This window comes from Bos grunniens, chromosome 4 (genome assembly GCF_055505025.1).
Source record: "Bos grunniens cultivar Pamir isolate PY7600 chromosome 4, Bosgru_T2T1.0, whole genome shotgun sequence".
NCBI classification, from domain to species: Eukaryota; Metazoa; Chordata; class Mammalia; order Artiodactyla; family Bovidae; genus Bos; species Bos grunniens.
The window spans coordinates 51,299,407-51,317,166 of NC_141168.1; the positions used below are offsets into that span (position 1 = coordinate 51,299,407).

At 49.3% G+C, this 17,760-nt stretch overlaps 3 protein-coding genes and 1 long non-coding RNA gene across 5 annotated transcripts in view; 1 reads left to right on the plus strand and 3 right to left on the minus strand.

Moving 5' to 3' along the window:
* HOXA3 (homeobox A3) overlaps positions 1-9,041 on the minus strand; it is a 32,446-nt gene extending 23,405 nt beyond the window's left edge. The window contains exon 1 of the mRNA XM_086396356.1: positions 8,938-9,041. The gene's annotated coding sequence lies outside the window, so the exon portion shown is untranslated. The remainder of the gene's footprint in view (positions 1-8,937) is intronic.
* Positions 8,810-11,428, plus strand: LOC147374120 (uncharacterized). The gene is made up of 3 exons (XR_015162469.1): positions 8,810-8,949; positions 9,301-9,395; positions 11,102-11,428. It is a non-coding gene; the product is annotated as an uncharacterized LOC147374120 (long non-coding RNA).
* HOXA5 (homeobox A5) lies at positions 8,938-14,789 on the minus strand. 2 transcript variants are annotated; one of them, XR_015162463.1, is made up of 3 exons: positions 11,936-12,980; positions 10,613-10,924; positions 8,938-9,041 (listed from the first exon to the last, which is right to left on the minus strand). XR_015162463.1 is itself a non-coding variant. In XM_086396364.1 (2 exons), exons 1-2 carry the CDS (start codon positions 12,828-12,830, stop codon positions 10,674-10,676), a joined length of 1,146 nt encoding a protein of 381 aa, XP_086252490.1. In that variant the 5' UTR covers positions 12,831-14,789; the 3' UTR covers positions 9,894-10,673. The 2 variants fall into 2 exon arrangements, 1 of the variants encoding a protein (XP_086252490.1); XM_086396364.1 differs by lacking the exon at positions 8,938-9,041 and having other exon boundaries at positions 9,894-10,924; positions 11,936-14,789.
* Positions 12,993-16,972, minus strand: HOXA6 (homeobox A6). Its single transcript, XM_086396370.1, has 2 exons — positions 16,166-16,972; positions 12,993-14,789 (listed from the first exon to the last, which is right to left on the minus strand). Exons 1-2 carry the CDS (start codon positions 16,605-16,607, stop codon positions 14,530-14,532), a joined length of 702 nt encoding a protein of 233 aa, XP_086252496.1. The 5' UTR covers positions 16,608-16,972; the 3' UTR covers positions 12,993-14,529.
* Between the last annotated feature and the right edge of the window lie 788 nt (positions 16,973-17,760).

The following is a 17,760-nucleotide window of genomic DNA, read 5'->3' on the forward strand; positions in this document are numbered from 1 at the left end:
ATTCGGGGCCCACAGGCTTCTGGTTCTCTCGCATGCCGGGACCGAGCCTACGCCTGCCCTGGTCTAGGCCTCGGGGCAGGCATGCGGCCGCGGCCCAGCGCTGACCTCGGGCCCCAGCCTAGCTTGGTTTGGAGTCCTCCAGAGTTCGAGGCCGCCTAGGGGAGGGAATGGCGTGGGGACCAAGGCGAGGGGGGTGGTATTCCGTTTTTCATCCTGGCCCCGGAATAAAACGAATGGAGCCAACAGACCGGTTTTCTCACCAACTGATTCCTTCCTCACATCGTGCTCACCGCATCCGCGCCCGTTGTACCTTGTTTGAGAAGTCAGGCAGGAGCCAAAAAGGGTGGGTGGGTAAGCAGCTGAAGGAAATCGGCCCCTAGATTTGAAACAAGACTATTCCAGTACAACCGGATTAGCTTGTTTTTTTTTTCCTTTTAGAAGCAGAATTGATTTGGTTATTTCCTAAGAAAAACAAGAATTTCCTAATAGCGTCTCATTTGATGGAAGTGTCGATTCAGAATTAAATATGCTCGAATGTAGTAGGTGCGATTGTGAGAGAGAGAGTGGCCCAAGGGTGGGGATAGATAGAAGCGACGATGTCTTCACAAAATCCACCATTGAGACCACCAATTTCCTACTTCAGAACAATCTCCAAGCAAAAACAAGCTAAGGATAGCATAGGCATTGTGCCGACAGGTTTTTTCCCGCTAAGAATTTTGTTTTGTCTTCGGGTGTTGCTTTTCCAGGCTGTATCTGACGTTAAAGTTATATTTAAAGATAATCTATAATTTCTGAATTGCTGAAAATTAGCATATTAACGATGTCAGTAGCTCTGGAAAGTGGAGAGAGAGGGCTGTTGCCTGCCATTTGGTAATTGAAATTTGATGGGTAAACTAATTACGCCATTATTAACAAATAAATTACTTATTAATTCCACCTAATGTTGATCTTTGAAGTAAATACTGATGCCTTACTCGCAGTATATACTTTCCCTTTCCTTTTCTGAGTAATAGTTCTGAGTAATAGACACACCTAGATCCTCTTTTCAACCTAGATTAAAGCAGTGCAAAGTACCATAGTCACCATTCTAAAAATACTTTCATACTGGCATGCAAAGCAAGTATTTTTCAGCTGGTGCACCTTAGTTGATTTTTCAAAGAGCAATATAAACAGCCTTCTCACAACAGTCTGGAACGCAGACAAGGAAAGTTACAGCCTAAGCCTGGAGACACTTAAAAAGGAATCTCAATTCTATTTTCATTTATATGGGTTACTCATATGAGTTACTAAATGCTGGAATATATCCATTTGATGGATAGTCTTTAATGCCTAGCCACATAAAGCCTATTATATGGGACTAATCTTTAAACTAACTTAGGGAAAGAGGTTTAAAAGGGGACCATGTTAGCTTTCTAGCTGCAGTCATCCTGAAGTGGTACAAAGGGGTTTTCCACATTTGAAGAGAGTTGTCCATCGACATGGGCATCCTAAAAAATTTTTACAAGTGAAACCTAAGCCACAGACAGAAATCAACACTGAGTGTAATCTTGAGACATCCTCTTTAGACTCAAGGGAAATATCTAGCCTGTGATAGAACTGCCTAAACCAATATCTCTGGACTGCAAGGAAAAATAATATATACATATGTATACTATATAACATGAATAATATATACATACATAAAGTAATTAGCAAAACTGCTCACTAAGCTTCAGGGAAGAAAAAACCTGACAAGGAAATGTTGACTCCCTCCTCGTGTCATCAGACTAGGGTTTAACCATGTCTGTTCAATATTATTTACAGATACTAAAACACAAAATTCATGTTGTTTAGCCTCAGAACCTTCTACCCAGTTTCTATTTAAAAGTATTAAGGAGGCTCAGGCACTGTTTTGTATATGGTTAACCTAAACGAGTTAACTGTGCCTGTGTTTGTGTGGCTCTATTCCTTTAGGAAGATGGGCTTACACAGAATCCCCCCAAGGCCTGTAACTTGTCTCTGTGGTTCCTATCATAAACACAAACGGAGCCAGGACCACCAAGTGTTATCTCGCACACCGACATTTTGACATTTTACTGCAAGATTTATGGCTGTAATAAACAATCTCAGTACCTTTTTTGATCCTTCCACAATCTCTCTTTGCAAGCCATAGCATCATTCCACTGAATGAAATAATCTTTTGAAAAAACAAACAAACAGAAAAATCTCTTGCTTTCACATGAGATTCAAGACACCAACATAAAGCCAGGAAGAAACTAACTCAATTAATAAATAAACTGAAGTTTACCAGCAGAATCTTGCCCAGAAAAAGATGGGATGCCCTGAAATCAAGCCGAGTGGGAGCATACTAATCTTCGCACACCAACTGGCTCCAGTCCCAAGCACGGTGAAAGCGTTATCCTTTTCTTGGGAAACTGGTAAGCATAGTTCCTCATTTCCATGTGCAAGGATAACATATATTCCTAACGAAAGCTTTCTTAAAATCCCATTAAGTGAAATAACTTTTCATCATGTCCTCAAATCCCAAATGGAGAAGGAAAGCAAAGGGAGTCCCAGGGAGAAGGGAGGGTGAGAGGGAGTCAGTGTTTTGCTGCTTAGTTTGAATTTGATTTGAATTATTTTGAATATATTTGGAACAGCCTTCCCTCTTGAATGCAACCCTGTCCCAAGTTTCAAAGTGACCGAACAGTGACACCGTGTGCATTTTGTTTCTTATTAATCTTACACATTGACAGTCTTTGTTAAATCACAAGGCGCGCCCTTCACCAGCCGACATTTTCATATTTGTTAGACGCGCTGACCTGAAGTTCACCTCGGCCTTGGACTTTGCGCTTCTAAAAGGTCTATACAGTGCCTTTTAGAGAGCAGGGTGCTTTGCCCAGGTCACTCCTTCTCAGGGAAAATCAAGGCGGGAGCGGGGGTGGGGAGGAAGCAAAGGAAATGTAAACGTTATGGAATGTATTGACTGTATTTGTCCTTTGTTCTCTAGAGCTAGAGTCCCTCAGACTGACTGTTCGCTATCTGAAGCACGTCTCTGGAGCGTTCAGGAGTACTGAATTTCAGAATGCCTGATGGTGGCATTTGAGGGCTCCCCCCACCCCCCACCTATACTCGATAGGATTTTGGAGAAGCAATACTTTATCAGCCATTTGATAATCAATTGTTTTGGGGGTAATTTCCTTAACAGTAGTTTATACTAATGAACACAACCCAGGCGTAAGGCATATGAAACTCATATTTGGATTAGATATCAATTTTAAGCAGGGTTGTGCCAGAGGCCTAAAGATTAAAATCGTCCAAATTTAAAAAAGTAAGCACTCTAAATGTGGTAAGTTCTGCAGGTACCTTTTCTTTGACTTGAAAAACTAGCTAAGAGGTGTCTGTGATTTTTTGAAGCTGACATGTTCCTAAGGTGTGGAACGTTTTTAACCAATAACAAGGTTTTCTCTAAGAGACACATAACTGTCTTTGTGAGGAATACAGGGGGTTTCTGCTTTCTTCATCTCACTGGCCCAGATGTGGTGAAGTGTTCGCTGCTGTAACAGCAGCCACCACAGTTGTTCCCTTTCCTCTGTTCTCATCTGGCACACCCCCATTTGGCTTCAAGCTCTTGGCCAGAGTGAAAACTTTACACATTGCACAGTGGAAACAATCTGACTACTTCCAGGAAGGCAGTGTTTGGGAAATATTTGCTTTATACCACTGAAGTTACCTGGCACCAGCAAATCCAATCAACCAGATTATAGTGGGATGATCTTAAATGTCCCTGCAAAGATCTATATTCTGAGTAGTTGAATTAGCTTATCTCCAAAGTTAAAAGAAAAACCTAGGGAAAAAAATTTCATCTTTCTCTTCTGTTTCCCTTCATAGATTACTTGAAGATCAATACATAGAAAAGGAAACCATGTCCCCCAGAAAATAGATGCTAATGGCACCAGCACTTAAGGTTAATATAGGTGCATGAAAAATAAAATATTGTTTAGCTCTCCAGCTGCAACGCACACACGAGGCATGGTTCCAGTTGGCTTCCCTCGCACACTATTCCCTTTCTTTCCTATTCTCCCGCCCTCCCTCCTTAGCTTGCTTCCCCCTCCTTAGCTTTTACTCCAAATGTATTTTTAAGGAGTATTTTCTGGAGAACAGAAGTCTGTCACAGTGGTCTCATGAAGCGATCTGGCATTTGTGGATTCCACCTTCCAAATGGCATATTATTTACAGTTTATTCACCCATAAAGTGTAGCATTTCTCTTCCGTTCAGTGTAGGGTTGACAATAAGCATAAAGAAAAACGTTTGACGACAGGAATATTTTCCTGGTACCAATAAGCATTTTCTCATTGGTGGGGAGGTAGAGGGTTTCCACTTCCTTTCTCCCCTTCCCTTAGCATTTAGTGAGTGGAAGTTTCAGAAAAAAAGCATTCTGTGCTTGAAAATGGCAAAGGATACATTTTGTAATCAGTGCCTGTGTTTGCCCTTGTTTTCACACACTTTTTAGGGATCATTATAGGTACTAAAAAGGAAAAAAAATTAGCCCATCAACATGACAGTTTTCAAAGAGAGGAAGTTTCCTTCTCCATTCTTTTCCCTCTGAAGGTATGATGGAACATTGGCAACTTCCTACATAATTTTTTTAAAGGTCCACTGAGTTTTCAGCTTTTTTGTTTTGAGACAAACCCACAGATTCCTGGATTCTCCAGCATCTAAGTGTTGGTGTTTCAATAATCTATGCCTATTTACCTGCTGCTATTCCCTTAGAATGGGAGTGATAATTCAAGATGAAAAACAGCACGTATTACTCTTGAAAAGAGGAATTTTCTATCCTTTCCTTCGTAATTGAGGTCATTCAACCACTAGGGTTCACCTGGAGTCCATACCGTGATACACGCGTCACTCCGAGCCATTTTATCTTTTGTGCTGATAGTCAAGATCGCAGCTCTAACATTGACATCAAACTCTGTCTGGACAGATGACTAAGAGTGCTGCACAATGTAAACTTTTGACCCTCAACTTTTTGACCTGCTGTTACAACCACAAAGATACACAAATCTATGCCTCTTCTTTCAAGGGGAAGCGCCCCCACAACCGGAGGAGCCCAGGGACGCCCTGCTTCTGCCACTGCCTTTTGGAATAAGAGAGCGAATTGGATATTTTTGTGTGTTTTTAACTGTATTTCCTGTCGAATCAGCCTCCTGCCTCCTTTTGTCATCACTTAAATAGGAATGAGATTATTTTAAAATCACTCATCATTTCATTTACTAGGAAAATTTGGAGCAGAAGACTTTTTCGAGGGGACCCTCGCAAAAAGTGAAAGAAAAAAGAAGATGGGGAGAAAACAGGCAATGGAAGCTGGAGACTTTTCCTTTATTTAAAAATAAAGACGCAGCCCTAATTGTTGGGAGAGCTGGCCCAGGCAGGAGAGTTGACTGTGAACTTGTACTAAAGCGTGCTCTGCTGGCGATTCCTAGGGTGTGCAGATTTATCTTCTCTGCATTTACTTAACCCGGCAGTGAACTGCACGGGCGTCATTTGTTAGGCGATGACAGACTTCACCTCCAGCAAGGGCTGCTTCACAAAATCGCAATAATTACCCAATAACCTTCATAACAAATATTATTATTGAAAAGACTGGTTTGTGGGGAGGGGAACTGGTGGGGGAAAGGCAGCTTTCTTTGCAGGAAAAACACCAAATAAAACAGACCTAGGCAGACCTTCCAGTCCTGGGGTTTCGAATGGCTAGGACTGTGGCTCCCCTCTCCTATGTGGGTGGGAGCCTAGGCAGACCCCCTCAGCCCAGTCTGGAAGCCCCGTGTATAGTTTTGTCATTGTCTTGAAAAACGTTCTGCCTTAGAAGCCAAAGGTATGGCGCCCACAATGTTCTGCACTCTCCATGGTGGGCAAACCTCAGACAGACTCCAGAGTGAAGGTGGGAGAGAGGCTTTGAAGGGCACCTTTTAAGCTAAAAGAATTGTTTTCCTCTTTAATAGCCTATCTTTTAGGATGTAATTTGCTCTCCCTCATTAATTGTTTGGATATAATACTCTTCACATCTCAACAACTGAACATGATTCCGTTTCTAGTAGAAATTTCTGTGTTGTTCTCTCAGAACGCCAACAATGAAGCAGGGGGAAAGAGTTGGGGAGGGGGAGGAATCTTGGCATAATGTTGTGAAATTAGACCATGGAAACCCTAACAAACCCCTAAGTAAGTGTGACCAGAAGCTTCCTATTATATTTATACTTCAGGAAATATTGTCTCTTCAGCCTGTAGAAACAAATGGGCCCCGGCACATTTCGGATGCCTTCTCCTTTTACAAGGCTAGGATCACAGACAGACACTGCAGCCGATGGGCTGAGGCTAGATGTCTTCATAAAGCCCTCAGTGTGACAGAGATTTTTTTTCTTAGGTAAGTTCCTCTGCAAAAACAACCCCAAAAGAATGCACAAGAAAAAAACAACTTTATCTACAAAACAAGCAGATAACCAGCCATCCTCTTTATGATGCTTCCTATGAAAATAGGAAGAAAAAAAATTCCTCCAATACCGCTCACATAGGTCTGACTGGATGCTATATTTTTTAAAGTCGTTTAACCCCATGTGCGTTGGCCTGCTCTCTTAAACTCTAAAGTTTTATGATAATTACAATAGACAGAATTAAGCAAGCTGACAATATTTATAGCCCATATATTTTTTTAATGCATGGGAAAGATTCCCCCATATTGTGTGATACTGGTCCAGAGCCTTTCTGCCCATTCCCACACCCCAGGGTGGGATGTGATCACGAAAGTGGTATGAACACTTCTCCAGGCAAGTTACCTAAATGAACCTGTCAGGAGCACTATCCCTCTTTTTTCTGCCACTAGTTTTAGTCACCAAGAAATCACTCATGCAGGATCACCAAATGAGTAACCAAAGTAAAACCTTAACCCAGTGTTTTCCATTAAAGAACCTGAAACTCACAGCAGCAGAACAAAGACACCAGAATTCTCACAAACACATAATATAATAAAAGACAACCCAAATAAAGTTAATATCCTGGTTCTAAGATACAGACCCATCTTCCTAAGTGCTTAACTATCAATGCTCACTTTAATAGATTACACGAAAGGACTTCAGAGATTCGCCTTCCCACTACTCAAAAGGAGTGGGACCTGTGGGAGGGTTTCAATTTTTCAAAAAACTTCTGAGGTTTTGCTTTCTGGACCTCTGAGTTTGGGGACATCTGTTGGACTTAGGTTGAGTGAAAGTGGCCTCTGCACAATAAAATTTGTGGAAATTCCAAATTACACATTAAATGTTTCCACTTGAAGGACTTTACAGTCAGCACTTGCAGAAAATTTCCCTAAGGAGAAAAGCATTTGGAGACAGAAGATCCCAATTTCTGTTTCATTTCTGGACTGGGGGATTTGGCTTAGTTCTTCATCCAGGATGGGGAAAATCTGCTAAATCCCTTGTGGGTACCCATTCAGAGAAAGGACCCAAGACAGGCCACAGGGTCCCCAGTCATGTCTTTGCCACTGAAGAATGTAGGGGGTTGGGTCCAGAAAGGGTGGCTGAGACCAAGCTGCAACTGTACCCAGGAAAAATTTATCTCACCCATTGGTGCAATATTGGGAACTGTTTTGGAAACCATAGATTATGTAAATTTCCTGGGATCAAACAGAAAGAGCAGCTAACAAAAGAAAGGCGGAAGTCTCCTACTGACAAACGACCAATTTCTCCCCTAAAGTACCCTTTATGATGTGTGAGGAAAAACAACCTAATGGCTCTAGGGGCTTTTAAGTTGGGCCTTGAAGACACTTCGATTTCCCCCCAAACTTCAGGGCACAGTTTGCAACAGAGAGTTTGCCTGTATATTGAGGGGGAATAAATTTCTCTAATCTTAAGTGTTATCTAGGGAGATGGCTAAGTTGCCTTTTGAGGGTCCCGTGCCTGGATGGTTTAATTCTGCAGAGGAGGAGAGGAAAAGGAAAGAAGAGAGGGCGAAGAAAGGCACGGCGGAAGAAAAGAAAGCTCTGTAACTCCTTTCATTTAGACTGGGGATTCAAAGACTAAAGTTAAATCCGGCCATAAAGTTTATTGCTTCAGACTCACAGGCGGGTGAGAACAATCTCACCGAAATAAAAAGAACGTGCAGGCAAACAAGGTTCAGGGCCTCATCCCGGGTTGCGGGGGGGGGGGGGGGGGCGGGGGCGGGGAGATACTGAGCCCTCCCCTCAGGTGGGGACCTGTGGTCCCCAGGGTCCCGCGGGTGCCCGCGGCCTGGACTCGGCCTGGCAACCCTGGGGCCCAGCCTGGAGGTGTGCCCCCGCCCCCGGCCCCTGCCACGCTCGGGCTCTACCGAGCCGGCCTGCGACTCGGCCCTGAAGGCCGTCGCCTCGATTCAATGCTGCCAAATGACCCCGGCCCGCGAAGACGTATTGCCACAGCCCCGTAAGGAATCCCGCCAGAGTCCTCCTCGGCCCTGCTCGGCCTTTTCTTTCAAACTCCCCAGCGCGCCCGGGCGCAGCGCGGCCTCGGCGCCCGCGGCCCGCGCCCCCCCGGGTCTCCCAGCCCCCACCCAGGGCTCCGCAGACCCCGTAGAGCCCGGCCCGCCAGTCCCGGGATGGGGGCGACTCTGCCCAGTCTCCACATGCAGGCCCACTCACACACAAAAATCATCTTTTTGCACGCCGGCGAGAGCAGCGGAAGTCATTAACATCCGCGCTGGTGCAGCAATTAAAGTTAGGCCTGGGGATGCGGCGCGGCCACAGGCGCCTTGCACCGTGGTGCCTCCGAAGCTAGCTCCTGGCTCTTCTCATTTGAGCCGAGGGAAAGTCTGCTCTCCCCTTCGGAATTCTGAGGCAACCCCAGAGTTAACTGAACCAGAGAGAGAAAGAAAGATGGAGAAAGAAAGTTTTCAGAGTACAAATAAACTTGAAAGCGCTCAGGGGAAGAGCTTACCTTAACTCGGAGGTAGCCATTTTTCAGAGAGTTTTGAGAACTTGTGGTGTGGACACTTCTGGACCTAAAATTGACAATTTGAATGACCAGGCGGCACACGTAGCCTGCAAAAGAGTCAAATGGAGTCCAGCGTCAGTGAGATTATATGTTATGTGGTATATAATGTTGGATGTCAACTCCCCAAAACCATAAAACTTACTTTAATGGCCCCACGTGACGTTTTATAGCCAGTGAGCCGATCTGTCTGTGCTATGGATGATTTTACGATCTAATTCATAGACAAAACCCTATTCATTTGGCACCCAAATGTCATATAGCCGGAACTGAGGCTTATAAAGTTTACTGTTTTATAACTTTTAAAAGGAAAGACGGCATCAGTGTAAGCAGTCGGTAAATGTGCAAATCTCTAGTTGCTGCTTTAGCTGCTCTGAGGAGTTTCCCACTCAAGCTAGGATGGGGTAAGTACCTTCCATTTGTAGCAAATTAATTGTAGCAAAAGAAGCCAACTGGGTTCAGGAGGGTGAGGAGTGGGAAAGGGTGCCTGGGTGGTTTAGGGGTAAAGGGCCACAACTTGACACAGCAGCCTTTTCAGCAAGTGGAGGCCTAGGATGGCCTTCAGAGAGAGGCAGCAACTGTGTGGGCCCCTGAGGGCCGCTAACAAAGCCCTGGGTTTTTTCTCCTTTTTCTTTTCTTTTTTTTTGTACCCAGCCGGTTAACTTGGTTTCCTCAGAAATGGGCAGGTTAAACTCAGGCTTTGCAAGCACCTAAGGCTTTTCTACCTCCTGCCCTGAACTCTGCTGGGTCAGAGCTAGGGAGGCCGCGGGTCAGGCTGCTGATTTGAGGTCCTTCTTGCACAAGCAGGCTGCTCAGGTAGCCACAGACTCACTGCCTCCCCGCATCAAACAGACAGAAGAGCAGAAAGAGCCGCTTGCTATTTGGCACAAACCAGACCAAGAGAACTTACAATAGAAAGTTTATTTTTTGTTTCCAGTCAGTATTTTTTTCCTTAAAAACAAATACCAAAAAAAAAAAAAAGCTGATCACAGTTTGCTTAAACAGCCAGACTTGGACAATATTTGTAACTTTGTTCACAAAAACATACATCACTGAAGCTGCGCTTATAAGAGCCACTTCCAGAGTTCGTGCAAAGGGTCCTACAAAGGCACGCAGGGACACACCGCTCAGAGTCACAGTTTTCGTCACAGAGTCACTAGTCACTACACGTCGAACAAGTTAAGTTGTGTCTCATCAAGTCACCTCTACAACAGCATTAATTACACAAGGAATATAGGTAGTTTGAATAAAAATATCTTTAACAGCTTGGAGCTATTGAGACAGGGACACTTCCACTCACATGCACAGTTAAACAACGAGTGCGACACACAACATTGGCACTAAACGAGGTCGAAGGGGACTTTTTGTGTGTTTTTTTCTCTTTTCTTTTTTGTTATAGTTACTTCAAGTAACACAGCTTGCTTCATATAAATAAGTTAAAACATCTATTTTTTTTTTTTTTCAAGACAAAGCCATTCAGGACAAAGAGATGAACAGAAAGCATATCTACTTATACAGGCGCTATAATGGCAATAAACAGGCTCATGATTAAAAGATGAATTAGAGCAACGAGAACAGGGCTTCTTCACAGAAGGAACACAAGGGAATTTCAGAAAGTCACCTTAGTACTGACACTACGCGGGATCCGCTAATACTGCTCAGTACTTTAAACGCTCAAATACTCAGGGGCGGAAGGCCCCTCCCGCCGCCGCCATGCTCATGCTTTTCAGCTTATTATCTTTTTTCCACTTCATTCTCCGGTTTTGGAACCAGATTTTAATTTGTCTCTCCGAGAGGCAAAGAGCATGTGCTATTTCAATCCTTCTTCGGCGGGTCAGGTAGCGGTTGAAGTGGAACTCCTTCTCCAGCTCCAGGGTCTGGTAGCGCGTGTAGGCCGTTCGGGCCCTTTTGCCTTCCGGGCCGCCTATGTTGTCTGCAACAGAAAAGTCAGGGGTTTAGCCACCCACTCCTCAGCCTCTGGCTACCAAAAAGTCTGCCAGCTGGAACTGCCAGGGTCCTGGACAGGGAACAGGGGAAAAATGCTCAACAAGTCCTCCCTCCTCGCCCGCCCACCCACCCCTCCCGAATTTCCTTCCCTCTTCCTTCCTAGAGAGAAAACAATACGGTTTGGACTCTGGGAACAATCGGCCCACCCGAGGTTGAAGCCGCTCCCCGGAGGATCACCCGGCTTTCCCCCGTCCCTCTCCTGCCCTTTGGACCTGCCTCTGGCGTCCCGAGGCAGGGCACAGCCCTCTCAGGCTGCCTGACACTCAGACACCCACCAAAGCAAGGCCCTTTTCTGAGCGCCCAAGTGGCCTCCAGGTCACCCTCAAAGTTCCAGCCCCGCGAGGCGCCTCCTGTTCCAGCCTGCACGCTTGGGGCGCCTGCCTTTTTTTTTTTTCCCACCCCCCTTCTTCTTCCCTTTCCTTTCTTGCTCTTCCTCCTGCGCCCAAATTTCAGCATCTCGCCAGCTCTCGCCTCGATGATCCCCCCCACCAAGCCCCTTTTCGGGGACTCTAATTAGTAACGCTGTTTCCCCAGCGTAGCCCTCCTCATAAATTATCCGCCCTGACAAGCCCGATTCACGGCTCCTACTGCCATCCTCTACCCCTCTGCTCCCTGCTTGACTGGCCTGACCCGTCAGTGCGTTCTGAGGCGCTGGGGTTCGATATGTTTTTGTTTTTCCTTTTCCCCCTCTTTCAACGTCTAAACTTGCCTGGCCAACGGCCCCTCTCCCCCCAACCCCCAATTCGTGAGCGCCCAGCGCTTCAAAGAGAAGGAGGAAGAAGGAAGGCAGGGGAAGGAGAACGGCGGGGAGAGGCTCCACCGGGTTGGGAGAGGGGAAACCAGGAGAGAGACCGGGAGAGAGAGGGCGGTAAAGGAGATGGGAGGGGGACCGAGAGTCGCACCCCCGCGGCTGGATTTAGGAAAAGGCTGGCTTTACCATGACTTATGTGCAGCTTGCGCATCCAGGGGTAGATCTGGGGTTGGGCGGGCGGCGCCGGGCTCGGCTCGCTCTGCGCGCTCGCCTGCTCGCTGCTGGCGGGGGCGTCCTCCTCGGCTCCGGACGCCGTGCCAACCCCCTCTCTGCTGCTGATGTGGGTGCTGCCGGCGTTGGCCGAGGCGCCGCTGGAGTTGCCCAGGGAGTTTTTCCCGCCGTGGTGGCTGTCGCTGCCGGGCGAAGGGGCCACGGCGGAGCAGGGTAGCGGGTCGGGCGGAGGCGAGTGCGTGGACGTGGCCGGCTGGCTGTACCTGGGCTCGGCGGGCGCCGCGCTGGCGCCGGCCGCGTAGCTGCGGGCGCGCTCCCCGGAGCCAAAGTGGCCGGAGCCCGAGCGGCCGACGCTGAGATCCATGCCATTGTAGCCGTAGCCGTACCTGCCGGAGTGCATGCTCGCCGAGTCCCTGAATTGCTCGCTCACGGAACTATGATCTCCATAATTATGCAACTGGTAGTCCGGGCCATTTGGATAGCGACCGCAAAATGAGTTTACAAAATAAGAGCTCATTTGTTTTTTGATATGTGTGCTTGATTTGTGGCTCGCGGTCGTTTGTGCGTCTATAGCACCCTTGCACAATTTATGATGAATTATGGAAATGACTGGGACATGTACTTGGTTCCCTCCTACGTAGGCACCCAAATATGGGGTACGACTTCGAATCACGTGCTTTTGTTGTCCAGTCGTAAATCCTGCCTGATGACCTCTAGAGGTAAACTCGTGCACTAATGGGGGAGTTGGGTGGAGGCGAGAGGGGTGGCGCGCGCGCCCCAGGCGCGTGCCCGCCGCCCGCCGCCGTCGTTCAGTCGGACTCGAGCGCCACCCGCTGGAGGCAGAGCGCATCGCTCCGCTTCCGACCCGGGGCTGCGAGGGCCGGGGTCGAATTGAGGTTACAGCCCATTATGGCAAAATTATTGCATTTCCCTCGCAGTTCCATTAGGATGTACCAATTGTGAGGCCGTCAGCTGCCGATCGCGTGCCCGGCGAGGATGCAGAGGACTGGGGGAAGATGGTGACTTGAATTTTATTTACAACAACTTTATTTCCCCGCTGTGTAGCCCCTCTTATTTTTGTGGCGAGATTGGGGTCGGTTCTGCCCATCGTGCCGACAGCTCTGAAATTTGAAAACACAGATATCACCTTCGGGGAAGGGGGGGAGGCCATTTAGCCAATTGGAGAAATAAATCCTACCCGCAGCAGCAGTTACAATTATGGCTCTGTTTTTTCGAGCGCGTGAGGGGCAGTGTCCCTGCCGCTCTTAAATGACAGGCGTCTATTAAAGATAGCTTTTGTGTAGTGTTTCTCCGAGGCGAGGTCAAATTCCATACACTTTTATAACCAGAGTCGATTTTTCTTGCGTGTAAATATGGTTCTCCTGTCATTAGTTTGCTATTTGATTTGCTTTGAGTATCCAGCTTGGAGAATCTTCACCACCCAGTCCCTTTCCTCCAGCCAACCCGGCCCCAAGTCGAAGGGTTCTCCGTGAACCCAGAGAGTGGGCCCAGGCTCCTCACAGCCACAGAAGCTGTTTGGGGCTGGGGATACGTGGGTCAAATTATTAGGGTCTTGCTTAGACCTCCAGGAGTAAAATGAGGGCGCTAATGAAAGCATTTTGTGGCAGTGCCTAGTACCTCCGTGGTTATCTTTCTGGGTTCTGAAAGACGAAAGTAAATCACAAATATAGCCTAAAGGCGAGGCAGGGGAGTCTCCCCGATGGAGGCCAAGCATCTCAGGCACCTCTGGCACATTTGAAAAACAGGACTCTCGCTGCTCCCATGGCTCTGGGCCGTCTCCTTAGGTTCTGAAAGCTGCTGTGGTGGCAGCGCCGGCGCTATCGGAGGTGGGGAGACGGAATCCGGAGCTCAGAGCCTTCGGGGAGCCCAGTCGCTTCCAGGGCTGTGAAGTTCCATCCGTGCCCAGGTTGGCTCGGCTGGGCTGAGGCTGTTTCTTTTCCACGGACGGTTGCGCGCAGGGCCGAGACACAAGGCTCTCTCCGTCTCCCTTTGTTCCTCGCGCGTCTTCCTGTCTGGGGACGGCCTGGAAGGCCACGGCAGAGCTGGGGCCCCAGACTTTAGGCCCCCTCTTCCCAGTGGTCGGGGTTGATTTAGTGATCAAGATCTCTGGGACTTGGCGAGGAACTGAGGCGGAAACGCCCAGACACCAAAACGGGCTCGGTCCCCGGGTTCTTTCCTCTCCAGCAACCCTGCGACCCGAGCTCAGGGACGTGCAGAGGCGCTAACAACAAGAGCCCGGGACGGATTCGGGGCGGGCCCGGAGATCCGGATCCGGCTTGGGCAGCCTGGGAGATCGGGACTGTGTGTGCAGTGCGCCTCGTTCTACCGCTGGGATTGGCTGTGTGGGATTTTTTTTTTTTTTTTCCTTGTAAGAAATAAATGCTCAGGCGTTTGCAAAGCGCCGGGCTCCCCTGAAGCTTCGAAAGCCCCCCGGGTGAGAGCAGGCGGGAAGAAAGTTGGGGAGCAGGCGAAGGCAAGGGGGCAAAGCCAAGGGAGGTTGCGGCGCGGGCCTGGTCCTGCCCAGGCGTCTATTCGCCTGCCTTTGCCTCAGCGTCCTCCCCGCTGGGTTGTGTGGAATTGATGAGTTTATTTTCCTTTTTCCACTTCATGCGGCGGTTCTGGAACCAGATCTTGATCTGGCGCTCGGTGAGGCAGAGCGCGTTGGCTATTTCGATGCGGCGGCGCCGCGTCAGGTAGCGGTTGAAGTGGAACTCCTTCTCCAGCTCCAGCGTCTGGTAGCGCGTGTAGGTCTGGCGGCCTCGGCGCCCGTGACTCCCATACACAGCACCTGCGGGCAGAAATGGCCGGACGCCAGTAAGCCAGGATCCAGGCACCCTGACCAGTCAGCCCTGAGCCCCACGCTCTGGCCTCGGGGCTGGAAACCACCCGCCTCTCCCACTATGTCTGGGGCCGAAAGCGGACTGGATAGGAGAAGATTATTTCATACCAAGCGAGATATTTTCCACCTAAAACGACTTAGGGTGGGAAATGATTGTTTTTGCAAAATCTGGTCAGTAAAAATATTACAAGAAAAAAGAATAGAACAGCATTCTTAAATCCGGGCACCTGAGCCTGTTTTGTGAGGGTACAGTGTGTGTGTCTGGAAATGATGGGTATGGAACCCTGTGAGTAGGGTACACACTCCGAATTCACACACTGACCTCTGTGGAGTTATTACTGTGGTCAGCACTTCAGGACACAATATACTTTTTGGAAAATTTTAAATGGTCAGCCCTCTTAGATCTTCGCAAATGCCTTCCCATTGTATGGCCCTTCTGAGAAAAGCAGAGCTCTTGAAAACACAAATGAATTTTAAAGCAAAAGACTGTAAGTTTTAAAATCCGCATTAGGCTCCTTCCTTCTCCAAGAATTCCCTGTGGAGTTTTGGAAATCAGGGGCAAAGAGATGGAGATATGGGCCATCTGGGGCTTCTAGAATGTAGGGCTGTGATGGGCTATCTATTCTGATGCCAAAAAGACCCATGGGTTGGGGGCTCCCCCCAAGTTGGGTGTGTGAGACTCAGGCAGGGCCTCAGAAGGAGGCAGAAGTTGGCTGTGAGTGAGCAGTTGAGTGGAGGGGGGAGGAGGGGAGGGAGGAGAGAGCGGAAAAATCCTGAGGCCGGGGATGTGGCCCTCCAAGGCTTTGGGGAGACACTGCAAGGGGCCAAATGAGGGCCTCTTTCTAGATGGGTTTCTGAAGGGCAGAAAGGTGAGGAGACAGTGAGGGAAAGAGGCGTTCTCAGGACGGGTGCAGAAGGCCATCAGGACTAGGGGACTGAGCAGGGTATTACCAGGGTGCAGGGTGGGCAGGCGCACTCTCCCATCCAGCCTTGCTCTCTCTTCAGATTGCCCCTGTCACTGGGTTTCACACAGCGTGGAGTGACCCCCCCACCCACGCTCCCCTAAGGTGTCACCTTACATGGGCACTTGGGCCCTGCCTTCACTCTTTCACAGCCTGATTGTCCCATTGGGAATGGGTTGGGTTTTTTTATTTAAAAAAAAAAAAAAAAAAACTCTTTTTTTAAAAACCAAAGAAACTTTGTTCATTCTTTCCTCCCTTCTTTCTATGTCCTCTTTCTACTGTCTCCTCCTTCCTTCCTTCTTTCCCTGCCTCCTTCCCCGTCTCCCTCCACACTCTTTGAGGGGCTGCAGGGAAACACCTTACCCGCGCAGGAGTTCATCCGCTGCATCCAGGGGTAAACAGGGCTCGTGTACTTCCGGTCGGTGCCTTCGTCATGGAGGGCTTTGCCCGGCACGCTGCTGCTGTCGGGTTTGTACTGCTGCTCGGGAGAAAAGTGCAGGTAGTCCCCGGGGCCCCTCTGTTTGCCACTGCCCGAGGGCGAGGCGCCACTGAGGTCCTTATCAGAATAGAAACATGAGGCCCCGTACTCGTAGGATGCCCGGTTGCAGGCCAGGACCGAGTTGGACTGTTGGTAGAAACAAGGTGAGGTGTACGTCTTGTCCGGGAGGCTCGACGCCCCGTACGAGGCCGGGAAGGGCCTTAGCGCGTCATAGCCGGCCGGATAGAGGGGCAGCTGGCCCAAGAAGGAGTCCTGGCCGCTGGGCAGGCTCCCGGGGAAAGTGGGATTCACAAAATAGGAACTCATTTGCGCGCCCCTCTGCAGGACTGTGATTTGTTGTGTATTAGTACATCTGGCTATAACTATTAGTAGTCATCGAACTGGTTTGTTTCTGGATGGCCGAACGCCAAAAGCGACAGCAGCAAATCGCACCAGCTGACGCGGCGGCGGCCAATGGGAGCGAACGCCGGAGCCCGCTCCCCGGGGACCGCGGCGACCGAGGCAGCAAAGTTACAAACAGCCCCCAGTCCGCCCGCCCGCCCGCCGCCCGCCCGCCCGGCAGATTAATGGGCGCGCACAACCAACCCGCCCGGCTCTCTCCCCCAACGCTGGCGGCGGGCACAGCCCGGGCAGGGGCTTGCGGATCGGCCCGTGGTAGGGGCATTGGTGTCCCGGCGGCCGCAAAGGCCCCAACAGGCCCGCTCTTTGCTCCTTCCCTTTTGCCTTGTTGGATTTTGCTGGTTTTTCTCTCCAAACAGGAAACCTGACAGCCCCGCGCCGGGAGGGGCGGTGACAAGGATGGCTCTACTCCGGCGGGCCTGCCCTACCGGCAGGGCCCTGAGTTTGCCCCTCCCCCTGCACTCCTCTCCCCGTGGGTGCGGGTTACCGAGATGGAGAAGGGATCTGAGAAACCAGGCCTTCGCCCCAGTTCTTCTCTCCTATGCCTTAGGAATCGGTGCATCATCTCCTTCTCTCTTTCCCCACTCCCACCAAGGGCCTGGGCCTCACCACCAAAGGGAAAGGCTCACCTCGAGCCAACCAGGACTAGGATCAGGCTAGTCTCTTCCCCTGCCGGCCCCCTACTCCCACGTACAACATGTCTCCTTTGCATCTCCAGAGGCCTCCTTACAATGGCCAGCTATTGCCTGGCCTCAAAGCGCACGCACACACAGACACACACACACACACACACACACACACACACACAAGCTGTGAGCCCCACTCTGGGTGCCTCTGAACCCAGGAACGCAGAGGCTGGAAACCACTGGTTTCAACGAGAAAGGAATCTACAGAGGAATAGCTGTGAGACTGAGTTCCAAAGCCAGCCCTAGGACCTGCTCCCCTCTCGTGCTCCGGGGTGGGTGGCAGAGATGAGACAGGTCCAGATGTGGAATCTCTGCCCTCATTTCAGAGATGCTCGTGACCCAGGGTGCCTGGCTCAACCCAGCAGAGAGGGCAG

Coding starts and splice junctions, on each gene's coding strand:
- HOXA5 (XM_086396364.1), bottom strand. CDS start 12,830: ATGCGCTCTGCCTCCAGCGGGTGGCGCTCGAGTCCGACTGAACGACGG. Junction 10,925..11,935: donor CAAGCTGCACATAAGTCATG/GTAAAGCCAGCC, acceptor TTTCTGTTGCAG/ACAACATAGGCGGCCCGGAA.
- HOXA6 (XM_086396370.1), bottom strand. CDS start 16,607: ATGAGTTCCTATTTTGTGAATCCCACTTTCCCCGGGAGCCTGCCCAGC. Junction 14,790..16,165: donor GCGGATGAACTCCTGCGCGG/GTAAGGTGTTTC, acceptor TTCTGCCCGCAG/GTGCTGTGTATGGGAGTCAC.